The following is a 24,520-nucleotide window of genomic DNA, read 5'->3' as shown; positions in this document are numbered from 1 at the left end:
CGTTATTAAAAAATCGAACAATGGGAAAGAACAGATCTCAACCGAATGAAACAGAACAGAAGCAGAAGAAGGAAAGTACTTTATCGGATGATGAAAGGGAGTGTTCTACAGTGATGATCCGATCAAATATTGCTCAATGTTCAGTTGGGAGGAATACCGAGAGAGAAATGGGAAGATCAGATCTAGATGTTGCTGCTTCCAAAGGGACTATTGAGAAAACAACAAGTGGTCTGGATTTGATTCCGATTGAAGTTTTTCGGCACTCGTTGTTGCCCTTTGTGCCGGTTCGGGATTTATTCTCGTTGCTATCTTTGAACAAGTATTATAAGAATTTAGTGGATGCCAATGAGTGTTGGAGAGAAAAGTTTTATCTGTTACTTCCACCATGCCAAGATGCATACTTGAAAAATCTGAAATTGTTTGAGTCTGTTTGGAAGTCATGCTTGTTTGGAAAAATTAAATTAACTAAAACTGCCCTAAAACAAGTTTCCTTCTCCGATGTGAGTTATAAGAAATTACTGAGAAATGTTTTTGGTAGGTTGAACATGTGGGTGGATATTGCCAAAGTATCAGATTACTTTGTGAATGATGAAATTATTACATGGATTCATTGCATGTACAACGATCATGATGATAATTTCAAGTGGATGGAAAATTATACGGATTGAGGCTATTTAATACAGGAACTGATAAAAGAGCCTCCAAACCATATTCCTACATTCTAGATAATGATTTAGAATGTTTTAACTCGGTTCAACATGTCACATCCGAAGAAAATATATTTTCTCTCAATGATCAAGACTTTTCATCACTGAAAGTCAACATCAAACATAGCATTGAAACAAGATTTCCAAACATTGAATTTTTTACAGGGAAATGTTTTGGCTTGGATCAATTCGACGATATAGACTCAGCAAGATATTATTACTTTGGTGTCTCTGTGGGATTGTATATCAATATAGTTCAAATTTGGCACCCATCTGGTGATTTAATAACTAATGTGCTTGGGCGAAAGATGATTTATAAATCATTTAAGAAACGACAAGACTTTCAAGGAAAAGAAGGTAAATGGGCCTTATCGAAAAACTTTTCTAAGAATATGCGAGGAAAAAAGGGATGCAATTTAGATATTACTGTTCATGGAGTTTGGTCTGATCAAACTGGTAGAGTAAGTGTATTGATGAGTGTTTAACGTCGTTCTAACATGATTCTTTTAAACTCTTGAACAGGCTGGATTTTTCACCTCTGAAAACGTTAATAATAACGCAATTGAAAAGAGCAATGTAGAACCATTGCACAGGAAATTACGTCATTTAAATTACGAACAATATGACAAGAGTTTTGAAGCGGATTCTGCAAAGACACTTACTGAATATTTGTGGAATTTTGTGATTTTAGATACCGAAGAAGAGTTTACATTACAATTTTGTTGTAAGGAGAATTTTAACCATATTATAGGACTTGTGATTAAATACAATAAGGAACAATCATGTGAATCTTTTCAACCCAGCAGTGTCGATGGAAACATTTTGGATTGTTACTTCTCGTTTAACATTATTGATTGGATTGATGGAGTTTCAATTCACAAGTATTTGGTTCTTTGTGAGTGGGACAACAAAACAACGACAGAAAAATCTGCACTCGTGATCAGTACGAAGGGTATTGTTGGAAAAGCCAAGCTTGTTTGTACTTGTAGTAAGCCAAGAGATGACTGATAGAGTTTGTAAAATGTCAAAGAAAGATCACTTGGCTCAGTGTGAGAAAATTTTTCATTAAGGGAAACGACTGAGGTGGAGTCAACCAAAGAAAAACTCAAATTATTCAATTAGATTACATACTCGGCACAATTATTGGATTTATTGCAATTCCTTAAATGTCTGCAAATCATGATCCTTTTCTGATGCTCCAGACATACTCGAAAACAATCCACCTTTACCAGAGCTTGAAGAGGTTTGTACATTTCCGTCCTCAGATTCTGACTTTGCTTTCTTTTGTAATTTTCTCATTCGTCTCACCATGGCTTCAAATGGCTCATCACACAATACTCGATTTTTAGCACTCGATTCGAAATAAGGAGTGTCCTCAGGCAACTCTAATCGATCGACCATGAAAGACATGACTTCTTTCTTTGTGAATTTTCTTTGATCTCCAAGGTCGACCTTATTACCAACCAAAACAAATGGAATGGATGAAAATTTTTCATCTTCTTCTTTCACACGTTTAATTCCTTCGACAAAATTGACAAGTTCCTCTAATGTGGTTTTTGCAGTAAGATCGAAAACAAGAACAAATCCATCATTTCTCCTCATGTAAGTGTCTCGCAATGCTGTGTGTAAAACAAACATTTTGTGAATATTACATGAAAAAAGATGAATACAAACCAATACTAAAATTGAAAGGATTTAGTTTCCAAAAACATTTGTTGGAAAATTGCAAACAATCATTCCAAACGATCGGAAGAAGAGAAAAACACTTACAATTCATCTTGTCCAGCAGTATCTGTAATTTCTAATTGTACAACTTTATCATCCACCTTCATTTGTTTCTATATTAAATGTTGAAATATTTTGTTGTTGATCAAGAAGAGATGTGGTAGGTCATTAATTTTCGGTAAATTGAAAACTATGAAATTCAATGAAGAACAAACACTTACTTGATAACTGTCTTCAATGGTGGGATCATATTGTGGCTGAAAGAAGTGTTGAACGAATTGGATGGTGAGTGCGCTCTTACCGACACCTCCACCTCCTTTTTGATGATTCCGATCAAAAGTTTGACAAGTGGCATTCATATCGTATGCAATCGATTTCATACGGATGAGTAATCATTCCGCACATAATCTTACAATAATGACCTACCAACAACGGCGATTTTAAATTCTGGTTGTTTCCTAGCTGACTGTAGTGTTGCTGACATTTTTTTTGGTGTGATTGTGTATTTGAGTTTGACAGGTGTTTGACATTCCGTATTTCTTTCATAACCGAGACAGAGATAGGAACTAGCGGAACATGAGTGAAATGTTTTTTTCAAGTTCCTCAATGTCCTCCCAACAATCACCATCGCGATGTTTGTTCATTGTTCTCCACTCACTGGTCACATGTGATCCTCGATAAGTAGAAGAAAACAAGTCCTCGAAAAACTGTAAATCTACTTTTGCATTACATTCCTAAAAAGACAAGAGATGCATCTTGGGTTTTTATATGACTCAATTCAGTGTTTTTGCCTTACTGTAAATTTGACATGACAACACAATTCACACGCTTCAACGAAAATGTGCATCTTGGAAATTTGCGGCGAATTTTCAACAGTGAATCTAATTCGGAGGGGCATTGAGAATTTGTTTGTGTATTTATTGGACAATTTTATTTCTCGGACATCAGCAGCAGAAGGCATCACCAGGTCTGCCTTGTTGTGAGTTTCCTCTTGTTACCAACTCACAACATCTCTCACTCTGTTTTCCTTGTTGAAAAAAACAACAACACCACCACCTCACACAATAATACTCAATTTTCGAGATTGATTTTCTGTTGAGATTTACCCACACACTCATCTACGAACGTATTACTAAATGAACGCTTGGAAGGAAGGATGGTTCACTGAAATTTCAAACGGCCTTTGGGATGGCGAATCAAAGAATCTCAAGGTAAAACGTGTGTTGTATCACGAAAAGTCAAAATTCCAAGATATTTTGGTTTTTGAATCAGAGTCTTATGGAAATGTGTTGGTTTTGGATGGTGCTATTCAAGCCACTGAAAAGGATGAATGCAGGTAAGTCGTCATTGTGTTGAAACGATGTATTTTGAATATATTATTACGAATATAATATGGATATAATATGAATATATTATTATGAATATATTATTCATTCCGATGCTATAATTCACCACTTGAATTGTTCCTCTGTGGCACTCTCACACACAACAGCTATCAAGAAATGGCCTGTCACTTGCCACTTGTCACTCTCGACCACGAACCAAAACGTGTCTGCATCATTGGTGGTGGCGACGGTGGCTGCGTCCGTGAAGTCCTCAAACATCCAAGCGTCGAAGAAGTCGTCTTGTGTGAAATCGATGCCGATGTCATCAAGGCTGCCAAACAATTCCTCCCAACCATGAGTTGTGGTCTCGAAGATCCTCGTGTGAAAATTATCAACGCCGATGGAGCTGAATATTTGAGACAACACAAAAAGTATTTCGATGTGGTCATCAATGACTGTTCCGATCCAGTAGGTCTCGCTGAATTTCTCTTCTCCAAGGAATTCTTCCAAACTTGTAAGGAAGCACTTGTTGAGAATGGAGTTTTTTCACAACAATCTGAAACTTTGTGGCTCCATTTGGATTTAATTGCACAAATGAAGGTCAATTTGGAACAAGTGTTCGGAAATGTGAATTATGCATGGTCTAGTACTCCAACTTATCCTGGAGGAATTTTGGGATATTTGGTTTGTCAAATGCAAGCTGGACTTGATTCTCGTGAGCCACGTAGAATTGAGAGTTGGTACAACCAATTGGATGAAAAGACACGTGACAGTTTGAAGTATTATACTCCACAGTTGCATCGTGCTGCATTTAATTTGCCTGCATTTGCTTCCAAAAAGTTGAATCAATTTTAAACAATCATGCTTTGAAAATATTTGTTCGAATTTCCAATTAAAGAATTATTGTCTTGATTTGGAAAATCAAATTTGATGGGCGTCATCAAAAAATATTCTTGAACGAATTAGCGTGATTGTGTCATTCGGTGTGGTCTGTGTGTTGATTCGAACCAATGTCTGCTTCGGGATCGTCTTTGGGTGATTCATCTGATCATCCTCAGGTCCAATTAGAACTTGCTGAAGAAGTCCCAATTTTAAATTCCAAACACGATCATCATGATGATGGATCAGAATTCTTGGCATCATCATCTCCAACACAACCATTTCAATCTCAACAACAAGAAGAAACAGAACTCTCACATGATGAAATCATGAGTGATTCCATTTCCGAGGCTCATGATGATTTTGATCTCAGTCTTTTAACGACAACACCCACAACAAATTTTCCAAATCATCATCAGAATTCATCATATCCCAATCATCGTCATACTACGCTCATAGACTCATCATCCTCTTCTCAAATAATTTCCAATTTCATTTCCTCCTATCGTTCCTTGTTACTTTCTGTACAATATACCTTACAATACTTTTTAGCGAGTATTTTACTCACTCTCTTTATCAAATATACAGTTTCGTATAGTGGATTGAGATATCCTTTAATGTTTTTGAGTTTACAAATGTTTGTCAATTGTTCTGTTTGTGGAGTTGTTTCATGGTTTTTGATTAAGAAACGATTGGAGAGTGTGGTTTATGGAGGTGGAAATTCCAATCATCATTCAACAAATGCACATGTGAACAAAACGATCACACCCAACTGGAGAGAAATATTTGGACACTTGTTTAATTGGAAAACGTTTAAAACTTTGGCACCCTTTGGAGTGTTGACAGGATTTGACTTTGGATGTTCCACATTGAGTTTAAAATATATTACTGTGTCATTGTATACCATGTTAAAATCAGCCATTCCAGTATTTGTAATGATTATTTCTTTTATTTTCAAATTGGAAACAGTGAAAATAGTGTTAGTGATATCGATTGTGTTAATTTCAGTTGGAATTGGAATGACTTCGAGAGGTTCTATTCATTATGACATTTTTGGATTTATTTTGGTGATTGTTGCTGTGATCTTTGCTGCTGTCCGTTTGGTATTTGCACAATATATTTTACACCATAATAATACTCAAGTTCTATATACGAGGTTGAGTAGTGAAGAGATTGGAAATAACAATGATGGCTGTCGAGAGAATCAAAACAACGAGAACCAAGAGAATGCACACTCAGAAGAAGAGTTGGAAGACAACGAGAGCAACACTTTACTGTTAGAAACTGGCACTACTCCACAAGCAGCTGGCTCAAAAACACAAGTGCCAACCACTGACCTCACAGCCAATACTACTACTACTGAAGAAGAACAACATTTAGAATATTTTTATGCCAAAGATAGTGGAGAAGAATTTAGAGCTTCAAAAATTGAAATTTCTTCCGTGCAAGTATTTTTCTATTCAAGTCCAATCATTGGTTTGACAGTTCTTCCATTTGCAGTCATTTTAGAAAGTTGGAGAATTTTGTATGATTTTGTAAATATTACACAAGCTCCCAATGTTGACGTGAATGCACCCATTCAATATCTTCGATTCATGTTTATTGTGAAATTTATTGGAATGATTCTTGTTGGTTCTTTCTTGGGTGTCATTTTGAATGTTTCAGAATTTTTGTTAATCAAACAAACGTCAAGCTTAACTCTCACGGTGGTGTCAATATTTAAGGAATTACTTTTGATTATGATTAGTGTGATGGTATTTGGAGATCGCATTGGTGTGATGGGTGCTATTGGATATGGAATTACATTGATTGGAATTGTGATTTACAAATTTCAACGATTGGCTGAATTGCGATCTGCGAATAACGAGAATAATCATTAAACAGATTTTAAGTGATCACAACGTTCGTTAAAAGAACAACAAGACGAGGAAGATCATGATTGTTCGTTTCTTTTTGGTTTCGATCGACAAACAAATTTGTGACAATGTCAATTTCTTGAGGTGTGATGATTAGGCGCCAAAAAGAAACGTTAAAATTGTAGTTGTTTGAAAAAATGTCGTATTACATGCATCATTTTGATGATGGAGAGTTTAGATCTTTCAAAGCTGTTCCGATGATGACATTCAATTCACTGTGCAGGATCAGTGATTATACGCCAATATGTTCCACCAACTCTGGCCTGGGTCGGAGACTAAGTCAACCATTCAAACAAATCTCCTCCATGGAATCGCTTTCGTCATCCCCTTCTTCTTCAGACTCATCACCTCTTCAAGGAATAGAAAAATCATCATCGGCATTGACGTCATTAGAATCCCTTTTACCCAATGATCCTCTCGTGAAATATGCACTTGGTGTCAATAAGGAAATTTGCAAACGAAAAGTTGAAACTACCAAACACAAATATCAATCCAAAAAGAAGCAATTAGAGCACAAATTTCAAAAACAATGGTGTGAATCGATTCGAGAAAATAACTTGCTTCATGTTGCATTATGTGCTCAAAATGATTCCACAAGAGATGTCCAAATGGAAAATGAAATATTAAGACAACGTTTGACACAATTAGAAAATCAAAACATCACTTTACTGAAGAAAAGTCAAGAAATGAAAAAGGAGAAAGAGTTGGCAGAATCGTGGTGTGAACGATGGCATGATCGAAGTAGAACATTGTCAAAATTGATTCTCTCTTTTAATACACTTCTGAATCAACAAGATGAATCATGCAAGGGTAAACTTTGTAATCTTTCAAATGAATTTTCAAAATTGTTGGACGAATCAAAAGTGAACATCGTTGGGAGTGCACAAACTGAAATTTCAGATTTAAGCAACAAACAATCGTCACAGAGCTCTCTGGCAGCTCTTCATTTAAAGTTGTTGAATGCAATGCTCCAGGATGAACATGAAAAATGGATGGCTCCCTTCAAATCCAAAAGGAAAAAACAAGAAGAATCGGAAATGATTCGACAATACAAATCCACCATTCAACAATTGGAAGATAAAATTAAAGAGCTAGAATCATCGCTGCAACAAGCTCGTCTTAAGGAAAAGAATACCTCAAATATACTTGCTGGAAAGGAGAGAATGATTTCTGAACTGAACATGCTGCTTGAACAATCAGAGAAAACGAGGTGGGAACGAGAGGAGTCAATCCTTAGATTGGAAAATGCGAAGAGCATGTTATTTTCAATAAGAAATGGGCGAAAATTGAAATCACAGGGGCACTATACGCAACCAATCACAGAATCTCCTTGTACAGAAAGTCCCATTAGTGATTCGATCGAAAAGCCCAAAGATAATTCTATTCCCTTCCCAGAGGTTCCAGAACATCATTAATAATAATTAAATAAATTATGTTTACGTTAAAACACTAAATTTTCTCTATTAAATGGTGAATACTTTGGGGCTGTTGTTATTTCATTTCCATAATTCCAAAAATTGAAAATTAAAAATCAAAATCATCGGAAGGGTTTGATTTACCAGTGTCATCCTGAACTTCTACATCAATAGTTGCTCCGACAACATGATCTTGTGATTCCTGTTTGTCAAACATTGAAAGAATTTGATTGGATTGGAAAATCTTTTGCCCCTCATTGGAAAAGTCCAACATCTCGCCAACTGGTTCCTGTTTCTTGGAAGTTCCTAAAATTTGATCCAAGTTGAAATCATTTTCTGATGGTTGTTTCTTTGAATTATCTTGAAGAGAATCACCACCTAAAATATCGGAAACAGATGGTGGTTGAAGAAGTGAATCTAATCCTGGAGGAGCATGATAATTTGTTGAATCCGATAATGGAGTAGAAGGTGCTTGAACTGATGGTTGTGACAAGGTGGTACTGTCAAAAGTCATTTCCAATGGATCCAATAATTGTGCAGTAGGAGGAGTGTTTCGGCCCGTATTGGTCGGAGGAGGGGTTCCGGATCCCATGACCAATGGTTGGACAGGCACCTCGTTCTCTTGCCAAACCAAAATTGAGTCAATTGAATCAACTTTTCCTGGTGCATTATTTGTAGAAGATGGCTGAGATTTAGTGGTCGATGTTGAATTGGTTGGCTTTTGTCCTCTACTTGCCAATGCTCCGAATCCTTGTTGTGGTGATTGTGGTGTTGTTGTGCTCTTGTTGGTATTTTGTGGAGCCTTTGATGTGGGTGGTTGCGTGTTGTTTGGCACTTTTGATGCAGTTTGTGGTGATTGTTGTTGTGAAACAGAGGGTGGTACATATTGATTCGTTGTTGTTGATGATGACGTGGTATGAGTGTTTGATGAAACATTCGTTTGTTTGAGTCGATGAATCAGTTTTTGAGAGTTTTCCTTTCTCAACTCACACAACTCAGCTAATTGACTCGACAAGACACTAATCAAATCATCAAGAGCTCGTTCTCCCTGTTCCATTTGAGAAAGACTCACATTTGAGCCTTGCAACACGGACTTTACTCGTTGAATTTCTTGTGGTAAATTACTTTGAAGCACGGAAAGACTTGGGAATAAATTATTGGAAGAGGAAGTACCCGAAGAAGAAGAAGAAGAAGGACGTTTAACTTGAGAGGTCGGTTGTTGTTGAGATGGCTGTGGAGAGCTTGAAGTCAAATCACTCACCATACTCTTGATACTTGAAAAGAGTCCTCCGCCCGATGATGATGAATTTTCTGTTGATGATGTTTGTCGATTCATGAGGGAGTGATGATGCAAAAGTACAACGTTTGGATAATTTTTTTTGTAATCCCGATCATGGACCTCTGACAAACTTTGCCAAAAATTGGCATCTTGTCCTCTCTTTCCTATTATTATTCATGATGATATTCATTGAGGAGAAAAACTCTTTTAAAAACAATATCTCTCTCAACAAAATCAACTCTCTCTGCGAGTGGTGGTCCGAGCGCTCGCTTTTGAAAAAAAAAGTTCAAAAAATATTTCAAAAAAGCCGTTGCTTTGCACACTGTAAATTTTGGCTCTGAAAAAGCCTTTGAAGAAGCTGTCAAAGTCGTTTTGGAGATATTCTTCCATCAGCAGCCAGCAACTGAGTCCTTTTGTAACAGCACGTGATTGTGTTCTTATTCAATCATCACTGTCGACTTTGCACTCTAATTGTTACATTTTGTTAGTCGGATGATGCTGCAATAATTATTATATTCTGGAACTGGATCTTCTCAAATTTCATTAAATTATCAAGAACACCAAACTTAAAATAGAGAGCGGATAGCAAAATGCTGGGACAAACGCTCATCAAGAAGGGTCATCGGCAAAATCACCAAATGACTGCTGTCCGAAAAAACCCTCTCAGGATCAACAATCCCAATAATGTACCCTCAATACTGACCAGAGATACGAATATTGTTACCGACACAAGTCCTCTTCAGAACACAAGTCATTCAATTTTAATTGGAAATAGTATTAATTTTAATAATAGTAATAGCAACGTCATCATCAGCTCGACAACTCCCCAGCATGGTCAACAAAAGAAAACGAGCCTTAATATTTCAACCGTTGATTTGGATTTAACTTTACGCTCTTCATCCTCAACATTTGAGTTGATTGATGGGCGAAAAAACAATGTCAAAGAGAATCTTCATGGAGACATTTTTGCTCACGAAGAAGAAACGGTTTGGGACGATGAGGTAGTCACAAGAAAACCTCCATCACAAACATCCACTCTTCAACAATTGCAATCATCACAAAATACTAACTCAAACAATACTATTAGAAGCTCAAAGCAGTTCAGTTCATCCCTTATTAACAGTTCAAATATCACTCCTTCCAACAGCAATTCATTTTCTCCCAAGGCTTCCTTGCTTACAAGAAAGTCGAGCAGCACGTCATTTCCAGCCATCAACGGTTCGTCTGCCATGAGGCAATCCATCACGTCGGTCAACAAATTCACTTCTCTCACTCCTTCTATTCCTACTGCTTCCCCGTCTGCCATTAAAACCCCTTCTCCAACATCATTTGAAATTATTGATACAGTGCCGTCTGTATCTCGCCCCGCCTCTGTGTGCAGCAACCATTCAACAGATAATCACCAAAAGGAAGACCGACCTTTTTTTCCGTCACCCCTTAATACTGCCACCGATCGATTCGTTTCAACGAACCGAGAGAATGTAAAGAACCATGTGCAAAGTAGGAGAAGCTCAATCGCTACCTCTCCTCAAGGTGAAGACTCGCTCCCCAATAACATCTCTTCAACACCAAACACAGGCAACCTTCCTGCAATTTCTTCCACTTCCGACCATAAACTACCCTCCATGCGACCAACCTCCCTCAAAAAAATCAACAGTTTATGGAAACTCTGAAGTGTCTACACAACAAGAACTCACAAACACAACTCCACTCTCTATTCAACCACCCTCTTCTTCAACTTCTTCTCGAATACCCTCCAAAATCAAAAAAACATCGTCACCACTATCTGTTCAAGAAATTAACATGTTAACTCAGTTCAAAGTTAAGAAATCATCCACCAAATCGCCACAACCTGTTCTTCATCCTCTACATGGAAAACGGCCACTCAAAGTTCCCCTTACGCGGCCAACCGAGAGTAACAGCACAACAGAATCTGAAAATGCTGTTATTTCAAGTGCTACCACATCGCCTGCCTCCCCAATCACAACAGCAACTACTTTCCTGAACAATGCAGAACAAACTGTCTCGCAATCAAATCAACATATCATGATCACACACCAAGCAGGTCTTGTTCCTCGAAGTGTTCATCATTTTTCTGACGGTTTGCCTTCATCCCCTCAAACTCCAACTGATACAGGACAAAGCTCCACCTCAGTTCTCTCTCAACCAGAAAAAACCAAAACCCCTCTTATTATCTCTAAGAAGACAGGTTCACAATTAATTGAGCAAGATCAACCGAAGGGCGAGAACAATGAGCCCGTGACCAAGGAGAAGCTGAAAGAAATTACATTGATCGACGTTTATCCCAATGGCTTTGATACCTCCAACAAGAAAATCAAGTATCAACATTCTTCTGATCAGGAATTGACGTATACTGATGTTGTTAATGAGATTAAAACACTCAACAGCAGGGTTGCTTTGTTGAAGAGGGAAGAAAATGGAAAGAAAAATAGCTTCAAAAATCTCTATAATTTCCAGAACAATCAACCAGCCATGGAGGAAATTAATAGGTTTGAGGTTGAAAAGATGGAAAAGAGAATCAAACATCTGAAATACTATAGGAAAATTCTAAAGAGTGGATTATCTGGATGGGCAGAATATAAGAATGAAAGAGACTCCTATGTAGCATCAAGGAGAAACAGTTTTGCTGAGGAGGGTTTTCCAAACGTAGAACTATCAAAAGAGGAAGAAGAGGTAGAAATTAAACGTTTCGATGATGAATATAGAAGGTTCAAACAGCGTCTAAACCCAGAAATTTCCACAAAATTCTCCAAAGCTGTTGAGAAGGTGGATCCTCAATCTGTGGCCTCTTCACTTCTTGAAAACATGCTTTCGCATCGATCTGATAAGATTAAAACCGAGGAAGATAAGGCAGTTGAGAAGGAAAAACTCACAGCCGAAATTACAAGATGGAAGCAACGATGGTCTCCAGCAAACACTCCAAAAAGATCTACACAACTTTCTTCCTCGCCAAAATCGTTCACAGAGTTTAATTCTTCCTCAGATAACTCGATATTTTCTGATTCTGAAGGTGATGAGGATGAGTCAGAAACTGCTTCAGAGAGTGAAAAAGACGATACTGAAGATGATAACGATTTTGAAATTGTGATCATTAATGATTTAGAGCTTCAAGATGAAGATGGTTTCTTTTTAACGTCGACATTTTCTGACACATATAACGAGACAATGTTTAACCAAGTTGATTCCAGAAAGTTGTTGAAAGCAATCGTTGACGCTTCTAGAAAAGAGATCAAGACTACTCTTACAAAACCATCGTTGATGCAATCCAAACAACAAGTGGGGGTAACACCTCTCATTCTTACACCAAGCATATCTGTACCAAAAAAAGAGAACGACAACTACAAAGTGTTGCCACGCCTCTCACCAAAACATAATTCTGGAACAAACTTTGATTTTACCACTTCGTCCTCATTAAGCAGCAATGTCGACGAAATTTTTGAAATGAAAGTGAATGTAAGAGAATCGAGAGTGATTTCTGCAAATAATTTTTCTAGGTATCGTGGAAAGGAAATTGAGGAAAACATTACTGTCTCTGACAATCAAAAATTCACATCTTTGGAACCTCCGTCTCAGCGAGAGCTTGGTTTACAAAGAGCTCCTTCTCCTTCTGAGCTTGTACGAAGATCAAGAGAGGTTGCTATCAGTAACGAAAGTAGCCGTCTCAAGCAGTCCTCATTCAATCTCACCGAAGATGATCATTTAGGTTCGTCAGCGGTCATGACTTGTACCGATCATGTACTCAATGAATCTTCATCCCTCGCCGAAAGTACGGAGCAAAACGGAACCATTGATTGGAAAAAGGAAGCAGGTATGATGCAACAAAAGAGAAGAACGAGTGTGTATGAAACGGGAAAGGATGAAGATGATATGGTTCTTATGAACGACGAAGAAAAAACAAAAAGAGCTGAAGACGAGGATGAAATGATGACGAAGTCTCTAGTTGCACTTGATGATGATTTGAATTCCCCTCAACAAACAACAATGGCTGACTCTGACAAGCAAAAGTTCCAGTTTAATCAACTGTTGCAGCATTTGAATTCTGAAGTAGAGTACAACGAAAAAACTAAAAAGAAGAAGAAGAAACACAAGAGACATGCCAGCAAGATAACAGACACAGTGGGCACTGTTGAATCAAGACCAGACACTCCCACCCACACTCGTCAAGACCAAGACATTATTGAAGAAGATCCCAACATGACAATAACCTCGGATCAACAACAATTGTTTCAACTGCCACCTGACGGATCCAAGAAGCTTATTATTGAACTTGATGAATTACTTGGTATTGGAGCTCATGGAAAAGTTTTCAAAGGCTTCATTCCGAACTACATGACAAACACAAAGGATCCTGTTGCTATTAAGAAACTTAGTGTAAAGGCAGGAAGGTTTTCGAAAAAGTTTATCAAGTTAGAGGTGGATATTTTGAAACAACTCTATCATCCATACTTGGTTCAATATATAGGATGCAAATACAATCCCAAAATGAAAGAGTATAGCATTGTTTTAGAATATGTAGATGGAGGAACTCTTGAACAATACGTTAAAAACAATGGTCCGCTCGATGAGGTAACAGTAAGCGCAATTGTGTCGCAAGTGCTCATGGGTCTTGAATATTTGCACAGTAAGAGAATTATACATCGAGATTTAAAACCAGGAAATATCTTAATTAGCAGCAAAGGTTGTGTTAAAATCACTGATTTTGGTGTGAGTGCACAATTGCTAAATCTTGAAGCTATTCGAACCTCAACGGTTGGTACGCCTCATTACACTGCACCCGAGGTTATTTCAGTTCAACCCTACAGTTTTACCGCTGATATTTGGTCACTTGGTTGCGTGATGCATGAATTACTTTTTGGAAAACGACCATACAATGAGTTTAATCAAGTTGCTGCCATGTATCACATGGTTCAAGATGATAAACCTCCCATTCCACAACCCAACAACTTGAGCCCCATTTGCCTTGATTTTATTAACAAATGCTGGACCAAGGATTGGAAACAACGTCCTGGGGCTCGAGAGCTGCAATCCCACCCATTCATCAATCACAGTGTTCCTGTTATCGAGAAATTTCTCAATCTTAATAATGGTCGAAAATCTGTGATACTACAAGCAACGTCGAACTTGACAAAGGATTCACAAGCCAATGAATGATTTCTTGAATTAAATTAAACTATAATTTATTCTATCATGCGAACGAGTTGGTCGACCCATTCATTAGTTCCATCAATTTTTTGGTCAATCAATTTTTAAACCCATATTTGGGAAATTGAAAAGGTATTCACCAAAAAATGTCTCAATCGAAGGACGACTCTCAAAAACCACCATCCTCTTCATCGCAAGATGATGATAGTCAAAATCACAATGATATTCAAAAATCAACAACAACAACAACCAATATCAACAACCAATCAATCACTACTCTAACAGAGAGTCAGATGAAGGCAATTCAAGCCATACAAACAATGCCTCCCGGAAGTATTCAATCCATCTTTGCAGTCATGATTGCTGGTGAAGTAATAGCTTCTCGCCTCTTTCTTCACCCGTTCGATCGTGTTTTAACAATTCTGCAAACTCAACATTCATTGCCATCGGCTTACAAGAGCCTCGTATCTCAAGCAACGTTTTCTGCATCGGGAGAGGAAATTGCGAGGGGTTCTGTGGCTCCATTTAGAGGAGCCATGGATGCCATCAAACAACTGCCTAAAGATCGAACTCTGTGGAGAGGCTTAATGCCCGATGTTTATGGGTAAGTGAAAAGAGTGAGAGAGATCACATGAAAAAAGGAATGTACTTTGAATTCATATATACGAATTCATTTGAATTTTTAATAATTATTATATTTGTTAACAATTTAAATGCATACACTATTGCCACTTTGTATCATTAATTGGCTTGTTAATGATTCATTTGTTTGGATTGATTAATAATTGAATATTGGAAATTTTTACGTATTTTTGCATGAAAATGATTTTTATGAATTGAATGAAACGAACTGAGAATAGACGAATTTTCGGAAGATATTTTCAGTTTTTATTGGCTGACAAACTCAAACACTTTCTATTACCAATCTTGACTCGAGATGAAAATCCTCAAATATCCATTCAAAAATACTTTGCAGTGTCACTTCTTTCAGGATCCCTCTCAGGTGCAACAAGCTTAGCAGTGACCTTTCCATTAGCAGTCATCTCAACACGAATGCAAGCGAACCTGATTCCTGTTAAGGAAACAGCCATGAGCTTTGAAGGAACACTCTCTCCAATTATTCATCGAGATAATTTCTCTGGAGTTTGGCCAGCAATGAAATCATTAGTGAGGAGCGAAGGATTTACAGGATTATTCCGTGGTTTTTGGACAGCGATTCCAGGATTAGCTCTTTACCGTGGAGTACATTTTGCCATGTTTGATTATGTAAGAAATGCTGGAATTGAGAAACAATTGAATTTATTCCAAATGATGCTGTTGTCACAATCGATTGTACTCACGGCAGGAACTGTACATTATCCATTTTTAGTGATCTCCCGTAGGTTGCAAACACAAGCAGGATTCCGTTTCAATAATAGCAATACTGGACTCATGAGTTCATTCACAACTGAAGAACCTGTGTTTTATAAAGGAGGAATGGATGCTCTCAAACAAATTTGGAAGCAAGAGGGAATCCGAGGATTGTATCGTGGATATACCTTCTACTTGGTGAAGAGCTATTCGTTGGGATTGTTATTTGCTTTAATGGGAGCTACATCGATCGTTCATGGAGTTCATTAAGGGTGGTGGTGGTGCGACCTATATGGATCTTAATCTTCTGTAGAAAACATATTTGAGAATTATTCGTTACTGGCCATGGCCACTAACCACATCACCAGTCTTATTACTGCTGGCTGGGCAAACCACTCATGGTGTGAATGGGGGATTGTGAAAGTGTCAACTGACACATCTTGGAATCAAAAAGTACTTTGAATGAAATTTATAGTTTTGGTTTATTAGTTGTGTGTTGTAAACATACGTCAGACGTCACAGATGACTGGAGAGGTGTTCTCCTTTATTCTCCCTTAACATCCTTCTTTCCCTTTCCTCCCTTGCTATAACTCTTAAAGTAAAAATTCAAGAACAATAAGAGGAAGGATCCAACAATGACATCGACCAACAAGTAGGCATGATAATCACCAGTACATTGATGACCTTCGACATACTTGAAATAGAGCCACAATTTAGGCACCAACAAATCAGCAACAAATTGCAAAATTTGCATTCTTGTAATCCATGGCTTGACCACATTCAAACATCCAGGAGTGAAAATGGAACTTCCCTTCAAAGTGCACACATAAAAGTAGTAATACATAATGACATGAACACCAGCATTCAACATGGAAGGGAACCACATGAGTTGAGATTTCTGCAAAATCACATACCAACACAAACACAAAGTCGATACATGATGGAAAGTATGCAGAAAAGTCAATGGTTTACATTTCACCATTAAAAAGACAGTATCCAACAATTCATAATACTTGCTCAAATAGAACACATAGAGCCAGAAAGGAATGGCACCTCGTCCCATTCGATCCCGAGCATCACATGTAACTGAAGAGATCATCTCACTCAAATTGTCTCCTTTTACTTCAGACATGACATTGAAGGCTTCACCTGCAAAACCCAAAACCATCAACAAACTCAAACCACTCAAAAACAAGTTATGGAATTTAATGAAGGAATCCAAAAGGGTGGAACGGATAGGCTCGTTCTTACGTACGTGTTTCATATATAAGGGCAATAAGTAGAGAGAGGCCACGTACAAGACACTAAACACAGCTGGATAGTGCCAACTGAGAAAAGGCACCAAATCGGGATGAGTTTCATGAGAATTGATCGTGTCCGAGATTTGAGAGGCCACGGGATGAGGAATTAGAGAGAGTATACGATCAATGATCATCTTTAGAGATGGGTGAGTGTGAGTTAGAAGAGGTGATTTGCGATATCACAATATTTCTGGATGTGTGTGTGTGTGGGGATGTGTTTGTAGGTATACCTATAGGTGGTGGTGATGATGATGATGGTAGTCGACTACTAATACTCGTAATAGTACTATTGAAAGGACAGTTCGTGATTGCTTTCTTTTCAAACAATTAATTCCACGAGAGAAGAAGAAGCTTGTTGTTGTTGAAGGTTCTTCTTCTGCTCTATCCCCAACAACAATCTCCACGAGAGAGAGAGAGAGAAAGGAAACTGTCCACCACAGCACAGGTTCACTCTCAACGGTCGTCTTCTCCACACACACACACACTCGTGACGACTCTTCATCGAAGGTTCGTCTCTTCTGATGCCTCCGCGATTGTGATGAAAGTTTCAAAGACCATTTTCTGTATCAAATATTCAGGTTAAGAAAAAACACCATTTGGAAGAAATATATTTAGGGGTCGTAGTCGAATCTACCGGAGAGCATCCTCTCTGGGGAAAGACACGATGGAAGCCTTTAATCTCTCTCGAAGGTTTGCTGACACAGTGAAAATTCAACTTGTTGAGGGTTCCATATTCGGACAATTTAATGCTTTTGAGTCCATTATTGTCCATTGGGAATTATTTAAATTCTGGTTCGTTGAAGGTGATTGATCGTTGAGAACAACAACATGTTCTTTAAAATATAATGCCATAATTTGAAAAAAGATGGTGTTGTAAGGAAACCTGTGTGAAACATCCTCTAACTTTTATTGTTGAAAAAATTTTGTTAATATTACGAAAGGCTTTTTCGTACCTTCGTCCTGACAAAAACTAATGAAGGTGTAGAGACAGTTTTGTTGTTGCTGCGGCAAATAAAAAAGGAGCATATTTTCTGATGCACTTTTCAACAAGGAAATAGAGAAGCAGTAGATGTTCAAGCTATCTTCAAATTATTGATTATTAATACAAGACAATCTCATGATCATCATATACGAGAGCAAGTGAAAAGTAAAACACGCTAAGAGGTGAGTCATTACTTGCCTTTAGAAAGAACAATTAGTGCTCTCAGACAAGGAATTAATTTCTCATTTCCCTCAATATTATTTTAAAAAATTATTTTTTTTTGAATTTTTTTTTGGAAAGGACAAAAATTTCTATCGCAATAGCCCCTGTTTATAGTTGTCGAATGTTTTGTAGAGTGTTATGAATGATCGCAATGATTAAGGTAAGTTTATCATTTCCTTAGTGTTTAGAAAAGAATCATTCAACATTAGAGGTGACTTGAACGATTTGGAGTTTTCGTTGAGCAATTTTGGGGAATTGATGCGCGTTGTTGATGACTGATACTCAAAAGGAAATGAAGTGATTTTGAGTAAAATGACACTTGACAACTGTTGGAAGTAATAATAATTCAAAAAAAAATTTTAAAAACATTTCCACACCCATCATCTTTGAAAATGGAATACGATGTAGGTTTGACATTCGTTCTGCAAAGTAACAATGAGAAATATCTCTTGATTCACTCACACGATCGAATGTCTCCAATGAATGTTGTGTCACTTGTCGTCGTTATGGAATTATTTGACATTACTCCGTAGTGGTCTGCCGTAGAGAAAAAAGAAAGCAAGAAAAAAGTGTAAGCATCATCAATGGATCTTGTATTCCATCATCATGTCTCACCATTCAAATTCTCATTATGATCGAATTTTCCTTTTCCGATTCTCATTCTTTTTTTGAATGAACCAAATTCATGTAAAAAGTGGATGTCGGATATGTGTTGGTCTCTGTATTCTCGGAACTTGTGTGTTGGTGGTGATCGCAGCAATTGTGTTGGCAGCTATCTTCATTCCTCGAGCACCTAACATTTCAACAGCGTAGGTTTCTTTCCGATTTGACAAATGACAACATGGTGTCATGTTATATTGGAATGTAATTACACGTATTTGGATCATTGATTTCACAAACTTTTCAACATCTCTCTGCATTTGATGAATCGTTTTTCATGTTCATAATATTGTGATGGATACACATTTTTAATTCACACAAAAGTGGATTCGGATTTGAAGCATTTTCATTGAGTTTCTGTCCAGCTCAAGGAAAGAATAATTCTGCCTGTTGTGACGTGAATCAATGTTCTTTCGTGTATCAAACAACGAATATGAATATTGTGCCATACATTACTTTGAGAGTTTCAAATGGAAATTTTTTTAATATTACTGCCAACAAGTAAGTAGTAGGAGTAGTTGTGGAAGAATTGTTAACAACATGAATGTTTTTTAATTATTGAAATTTAATTTTTTAACCTTTTCTGGTCAACTCTCAAAATGTGTTAAAAATTATTATCAATTCATGGAATCAAACTATTTTGTTAAATAATAACAATACTGAAAAATAGCATTCAAGCGAGTTTACAATATAGTACGAGTACTGTAGCTTCTGTGAATGTAACCATGACTTTTGGACCTCAAACATCACAAGGTTTGTATTGCCATCGAATTTCTATTCAGAAAATCATTCCATATCTTGTTCTTAATGATTGAAACAACAACATTTCACATAGACTATCGAGTTTATTTAAAATGGGATAACACCCTACCTGCCTCCACCATGAAACAAATCGTGTGTCAATTGTCAAAAGCTAATAGCAATATTATTACCATGATTGTGAATGTCAAAATCCAAAGTGTTCAATATTTCTCGAGTCAACTTGCATTCCCTTCACGATCTGATCAGTTTAGTACATCGGTAGATGCTTGTGGAGCTACTGGATGTCTCGTTGATACCAATTATCAAGCATCACTGTGTCAATAATCAAAAATGATAAAACCTAATGTTTTATTTCAGTTCTTCAACTTCCTTGATCAGTCCACATGAGTATATTGACTTTCATAGTCAACAGCTTACTATTCCATCAATGGAATGTATTGAAGGACTTCAAAACAACAATCTAAGGAGTTATATGAATCTGAAGGCGAACGAGGCTTTTGAGGAGTATATTTGGTGATCAAGAGTCTATGCAAGCAATTCCTTATATATTAAAAAAACCCATTCTCCTCTTTCTCGACAACTAATTCCTTCTCCTTTACAGAATAAACCTAATTATCATACAACAACACAATAAAATTATAATTGTATCCTGCGTACGGTACCATTATGTTTAGGTCAAAACAGGTTTCGTCAATGTTGAATCGCGCCTTTTTCAACTACAACCATTCATTTTCGGAGAACTATTAAAAAAAAATATCATCTTTTCAGAGAGATTCTTGTTGGAGGATTTTTTCATCACTCTCTCTCGTGAACATAAAGATCTCACCAAAATACTCTTGTTATTGCTGAATCCGATACTTTGTACATCATCATCATGGGCTGCGGAAATTCAAAATCGACCATCAAAGCAGTTGAGGAAAATAGTGGGCATGTCCCAGAAACTCCAAGACATGATGCATCTGGACAGGTCGCTTCCTCCGATCCATCCTCACAACAACAACTGCATTCTTCAATTTCAGTCAAGCAAGGAAAGAAAGAGCAGGGTTATTGCTACTTCTTTGCTCTTGATCCTGCTACAAGGGCGAACCTTACTGAAGGAAATAAGGATATGAGAGAATTGTTGGGAGGAAAAGGAGCTAATTTATGTGAAATGTTAAATTTGGGAATTAATGTTCCTCCTGGATTTACTGTTAGCACGGAAGCTTGTGAAAAGTTCTCTGCTCATAACAATATTAATGAGGGAGAAGAATCGAAAGGAAAAGAGAGAAATCTTCCTGACGAAATTAAAACAGAGGTGGATGAATATTTAAAGAAATTGGAAGCGGTTACTGGTAAGAAGTTTGGAAATTCTCAACAAGGTGACGAAAAGCTTCTATTACTGAGTGTTCGATCAGGTGCTGCTGTTTCTATGCCAGGCATGATGGATACCGTTCTTGACCTTGGAATTTGTGACAAGAATATTCATCAATTAATTCAAAACTTTGGCGGAAATGAAAGATTTGCATGGGACTCGTACAAGAGCCTTATTCAGATATTCGGTGAAGTAGTGTTGGGCGTGAAAAATGAATGTTTTGAGGACAATATTAAGAAACAAAAGGAAAAGAGAGGCATTTCTTCTGATGCAGAACTGACTCTTGAGGAAATTCAACAAATTGTGCAGGATCACAAGCTTACCATTTTCGAGCAAACTGGAGAAGATTTCCCACAAGGTGAGTATTTCAAAAAAGCGTTCCAAAACGTTAAAAATTGATTGTTAATTATATATTATTTAAAATATTAATTTCTGAAATAATTCATACCCAACTAGACGTATATCAACAACTTTACAGAGCAATTATTGCTGTTTTCAATAGTTGGCACAATCCAAGAGCTATTCAATATAGAAAAATTCATTCCATTACCAAACTCAAAGGAACTGCAGTTAACATACAATCCATGGTATTTGGTAATGTCGACGAAAGATCAGGTACTGGAGTTTGTTTCAGTAGAAATCCATCAACTGGAGAGAACAAGTTCTATGGTGAATACATGACCATGGCTCAGGGAGAACAATTAGTTGCTGGAACACGAACACCAGAGAAAATTGAAACTTTGGAAACCAATTTCCCAGAATGTTACAAACAACTCACAGATATTAGCTCTAAATTAGAGAAGCATTTTAAGGATATTCAAGACATGGAGTTCACCATTGAGCAAGGTGTCCTCTACATGTTGCAATGTAGAAATGGAAAGAAAACAGCTGAAGCAGCCCTTCAAATATATTGTGACATGATTGATGAAGGACTTCTCAATGAAAGAGAGGCCATTATGAAGATTGATCCTTCTCAACTTGACCAATTACTCCATCCTTATTTGGATCCTGATGAAAAGAGCCGTCATGTTCCCTTGGCAACAGGTCTACCAGCCTCTCCTGGCGTTGTTGTAGGACGAATTGCTTTTACAAGCGAACAAGCCATTGCCATGTCAGTTGACAGAAAAGAGGCCGGGGATGTAATTTTGGTGAGAGAGCAAACCTCAACAGAAGATTTGGCTGGAATGCATGCTTCTCAAGGCTTCCTCACAAGTACAGGTGGTATGACTTCACACAGTGCTGTTGTCGCTCGTCAACATGGAAAATGTTGTGTCTCTGGTTGTAGCTTGCTCTACGTTTCAGGAGAGGACTCGTGCACCATCAATGGCGTCTTTTTCAAACAGGGAGACGTCATTACCATTGATGGCTCCACAGGTGCTGTTTACGGAGAGGCCTTAAAAACAAGTCAACCTGGTCTAACAAATGCCAACTTCCTCAGAATTATGGATATTGAGAAAAAATATAGAACAATGGGAGTGTACGCAAATGCTGATAGTGCTTCAGATGCAAAGAAGGCTCTCGAATTTGGAGCCGAAGGCATTGGATTGTGTCGAACTGAACACATGTTCTTTGAAAAGACACGAATTATTGACATTAGAAGGATGATTGTGGCATCAACACCAGAAAAACGCAGTCAAGCAATTAGCGCCCTAAAGGAATATCAAAGATCTGATTTCCTTGCCATTTTCCATGAGATGGGTCCCCGAAAAGTAACCATTCGTTTGCTCGATCCTCCACTCCACGAATTTCTCCCAGAAGAAGAAAAGGACATTGCAGAGCTTGCTGAAGCTTTGGGAGAAGATGTTCATGATGTTTCTCAATTAGTGGCACAATTAAAAGAAAAGAACCCAATGCTTGGTCATCGTGGTTGTCGATTAGGAATTACATTCCCAGAAATTACTGTCATGCAGGTAGAGGCCATCTTTGAGGCTGCTTTTGAAGCTGCGAACACCAACGAAGTCAAGGTTGACATTATGGTTCCACTTGTCTCATCCGTTCAGGAATTATTACACCAAAAGGAAATTATTGAAAAAGCTGCTGCCAAGTACTATGGTTTGAACGATCACAAGAAGAGTTTGGTTCAGTATCGCGTGGGTACCATGATCGAAAGTCCAAGAGCAGTGATCATTAGTAAGGAATTGGCTGGAATCGCCGACTTCTTCTCTATTGGTTCAAATGATCTCACACAAATGACCTTTGGATTCAGTCGAGACGACAGTGGCAAATTCATGAAGAGTTATATTGAGCATGATTTACTCGAAAACGATCCTTTCGAAGTGTTAGATCAAGAGGGAGTGGGAAGATGTATTCAAATGAGTATCCAAAATGGACGTGAGGTGAAGAATAATCTAACTGTGGGTCTGTGTGGAGAGCATGGAGGTGAGACTGAATCAGTCAAGTACTTGCATGGATTGGGATTAAATTATGTCAGTTGCTCGCCCTTCAGAATTCCAATTGCAAGATTGGCTGCCGCTCAAGAGTCGATCAAGAACTGGCGCAAGGTGGTCTTTGTATTGGGTAAGTAGAATTTAAGAGAATTTGCTTGTCGTTTAAATACCAATGCCATGAACTCGAATGACCTCTTTGCACATGAGTAGGAGGTCCTGGTTCAGGAAAAGGTAAAGTATTTTTTGGAAACCTATTGGTTTCATGTATGTCGCTAACGTTGAATATTAATGATTCATCAATGATGATTATCTGAACAATTCAACATTGAATCAATTGAATAATAGGAACACAATGTGCAAAACTCGTCGAAAAGTACAAATTTGTTCACTTGAGTACTGGAGATTTGTTGAGAGCAGAATCTAAAAAGGACACAGAACAAGGAAGAATGATTGACTCCTATATGAAGGAAGGAAAGCTTGTTCCAGGTCAAGTAACCATTCATTTGCTGAAACAGGCCATTTTAGGGCATGAAGACAAGAACACCACCTTCCTTGTCGATGGTTTTCCAAGAGAAATGCAGCAAGGTAAGTATTGGAGTATTATCTTAAAAACTATTCAAACTCAAATGTCACCAATCTTTCAGCATTTGATTTTGAGCAATTCATTTGTAAGGGCATGTTTGTTCTGTTCTTTGAATGTCCAGAGGATGTGCTAGAGAAACGTTTGTTGGAGAGAGGTAAAACATCTGGCAGAAGTGATGACAATATTGAGAGCATTAAGAAGAGATTTAAAACGTTCCTTTCTCAAAGCTTACCAGTGGTAGATTATTTCAAAAAGACCGATAGAGTTAGAACTATTGACTCTACAGGTACACCAGAAGAAGTGTTTGCTCAGGTTTGCAAATTGTTTGATTAAATCAGATTGTTTGACTAAATAATAGTTCGGAGGTCAATCATTATGCATATTCATATGATGTAACAATAAATAATTGGCATAGAATTGAAAAAAGTCATGTGGTATTATTTCATAAATAAATTGAGAATAAATTATATGTAATAATAATAGCTGCACATGAATGGTGTGCACATGTCAATT

The 24,520-nt window shown here is 37.5% G+C and overlaps 12 protein-coding genes across 12 annotated transcripts; 8 read left to right on the top strand and 4 right to left on the bottom strand.

Annotated features, from left to right (window-relative positions):
- Positions 1-20: 20 nt before the first annotated feature.
- FDP41_010742 (uncharacterized protein) lies at positions 21-1,715 on the top strand (the record flags this gene model as incomplete). Its single annotated transcript, XM_044701073.1, has 3 exons — positions 21-534; positions 645-1,168; positions 1,230-1,715. The coding sequence occupies 3 exons, from the start codon at positions 21-23 to the stop codon at positions 1,713-1,715; spliced, it is 1,524 nt and encodes a 507-aa protein (XP_044567476.1).
- Positions 1,716-1,856: 141 nt separating this feature from the next.
- Positions 1,857-2,345, bottom strand: FDP41_010741 (uncharacterized protein; the record flags this gene model as incomplete). The annotated part of the gene is made up of 1 exon (XM_044701072.1): positions 1,857-2,345. One exon carries the CDS (start codon positions 2,343-2,345, stop codon positions 1,857-1,859), a length of 489 nt encoding a protein of 162 aa, XP_044567475.1.
- A 128-nt stretch (positions 2,346-2,473) lies between these two features.
- FDP41_010740 (uncharacterized protein) lies at positions 2,474-2,916 on the bottom strand (the record flags this gene model as incomplete). Its single annotated transcript, XM_044701071.1, has 3 exons — positions 2,474-2,545; positions 2,654-2,748; positions 2,859-2,916. The coding sequence occupies 3 exons, from the start codon at positions 2,914-2,916 to the stop codon at positions 2,474-2,476; spliced, it is 225 nt and encodes a 74-aa protein (XP_044567474.1).
- A 652-nt stretch (positions 2,917-3,568) lies between these two features.
- On the top strand, positions 3,569-4,612 carry FDP41_010739 (uncharacterized protein; the record flags this gene model as incomplete). The annotated part of the gene is made up of 2 exons (XM_044701069.1): positions 3,569-3,768; positions 3,925-4,612. The coding sequence occupies 2 exons, from the start codon at positions 3,569-3,571 to the stop codon at positions 4,610-4,612; spliced, it is 888 nt and encodes a 295-aa protein (XP_044567473.1).
- A 155-nt stretch (positions 4,613-4,767) lies between these two features.
- Positions 4,768-6,516, top strand: FDP41_010738 (uncharacterized protein; the record flags this gene model as incomplete). Its single annotated transcript, XM_044701068.1, has 1 exon — positions 4,768-6,516. One exon carries the CDS (start codon positions 4,768-4,770, stop codon positions 6,514-6,516), a length of 1,749 nt encoding a protein of 582 aa, XP_044567472.1.
- Positions 6,517-6,857: 341 nt separating this feature from the next.
- FDP41_010737 (uncharacterized protein) lies at positions 6,858-7,967 on the top strand (the record flags this gene model as incomplete). Its single annotated transcript, XM_044701067.1, has 1 exon — positions 6,858-7,967. One exon carries the CDS (start codon positions 6,858-6,860, stop codon positions 7,965-7,967), a length of 1,110 nt encoding a protein of 369 aa, XP_044567471.1.
- Positions 7,968-8,076: 109 nt separating this feature from the next.
- Positions 8,077-9,303, bottom strand: FDP41_010736 (uncharacterized protein; the record flags this gene model as incomplete). Its single annotated transcript, XM_044701066.1, has 1 exon — positions 8,077-9,303. The coding sequence occupies one exon, from the start codon at positions 9,301-9,303 to the stop codon at positions 8,077-8,079; it is 1,227 nt and encodes a 408-aa protein (XP_044567470.1).
- Positions 9,304-9,836: 533 nt separating this feature from the next.
- On the top strand, positions 9,837-14,418 carry FDP41_010735 (uncharacterized protein; the record flags this gene model as incomplete). Its single annotated transcript, XM_044701065.1, has 2 exons — positions 9,837-10,746; positions 10,904-14,418. The coding sequence occupies 2 exons, from the start codon at positions 9,837-9,839 to the stop codon at positions 14,416-14,418; spliced, it is 4,425 nt and encodes a 1,474-aa protein (XP_044567469.1).
- Positions 14,419-14,555: 137 nt separating this feature from the next.
- FDP41_010734 (uncharacterized protein) lies at positions 14,556-16,029 on the top strand (the record flags this gene model as incomplete). The annotated part of the gene is made up of 2 exons (XM_044701064.1): positions 14,556-15,013; positions 15,270-16,029. The coding sequence occupies 2 exons, from the start codon at positions 14,556-14,558 to the stop codon at positions 16,027-16,029; spliced, it is 1,218 nt and encodes a 405-aa protein (XP_044567468.1).
- A 274-nt stretch (positions 16,030-16,303) lies between these two features.
- Positions 16,304-17,194, bottom strand: FDP41_010733 (uncharacterized protein; the record flags this gene model as incomplete). The annotated part of the gene is made up of 1 exon (XM_044701063.1): positions 16,304-17,194. The coding sequence occupies one exon, from the start codon at positions 17,192-17,194 to the stop codon at positions 16,304-16,306; it is 891 nt and encodes a 296-aa protein (XP_044567467.1).
- Positions 17,195-18,656: 1,462 nt separating this feature from the next.
- Positions 18,657-20,010, top strand: FDP41_010732 (uncharacterized protein; the record flags this gene model as incomplete). The annotated part of the gene is made up of 6 exons (XM_044701062.1): positions 18,657-18,668; positions 18,798-18,835; positions 18,960-19,073; positions 19,249-19,425; positions 19,595-19,677; positions 19,760-20,010. 6 exons carry the CDS (start codon positions 18,657-18,659, stop codon positions 20,008-20,010), a joined length of 675 nt encoding a protein of 224 aa, XP_044567466.1.
- A 550-nt stretch (positions 20,011-20,560) lies between these two features.
- On the top strand, positions 20,561-24,340 carry FDP41_010731 (uncharacterized protein; the record flags this gene model as incomplete). Its single annotated transcript, XM_044701061.1, has 4 exons — positions 20,561-21,395; positions 21,494-23,554; positions 23,770-24,009; positions 24,069-24,340. 4 exons carry the CDS (start codon positions 20,561-20,563, stop codon positions 24,338-24,340), a joined length of 3,408 nt encoding a protein of 1,135 aa, XP_044567465.1.
- Between the last annotated feature and the right edge of the window lie 180 nt (positions 24,341-24,520).

Source organism: Naegleria fowleri, assembly GCF_008403515.1.
Source record: "Naegleria fowleri strain ATCC 30894 chromosome Unknown tig7, whole genome shotgun sequence".
In the NCBI taxonomy this organism is placed as follows: Eukaryota; Heterolobosea; class Eutetramitea; order Acrasida; family Naegleriidae; genus Naegleria; species Naegleria fowleri.
Note: the sequence above shows the minus strand (reverse complement) of the source record. Positions and strands in the feature narration are given on the sequence as shown.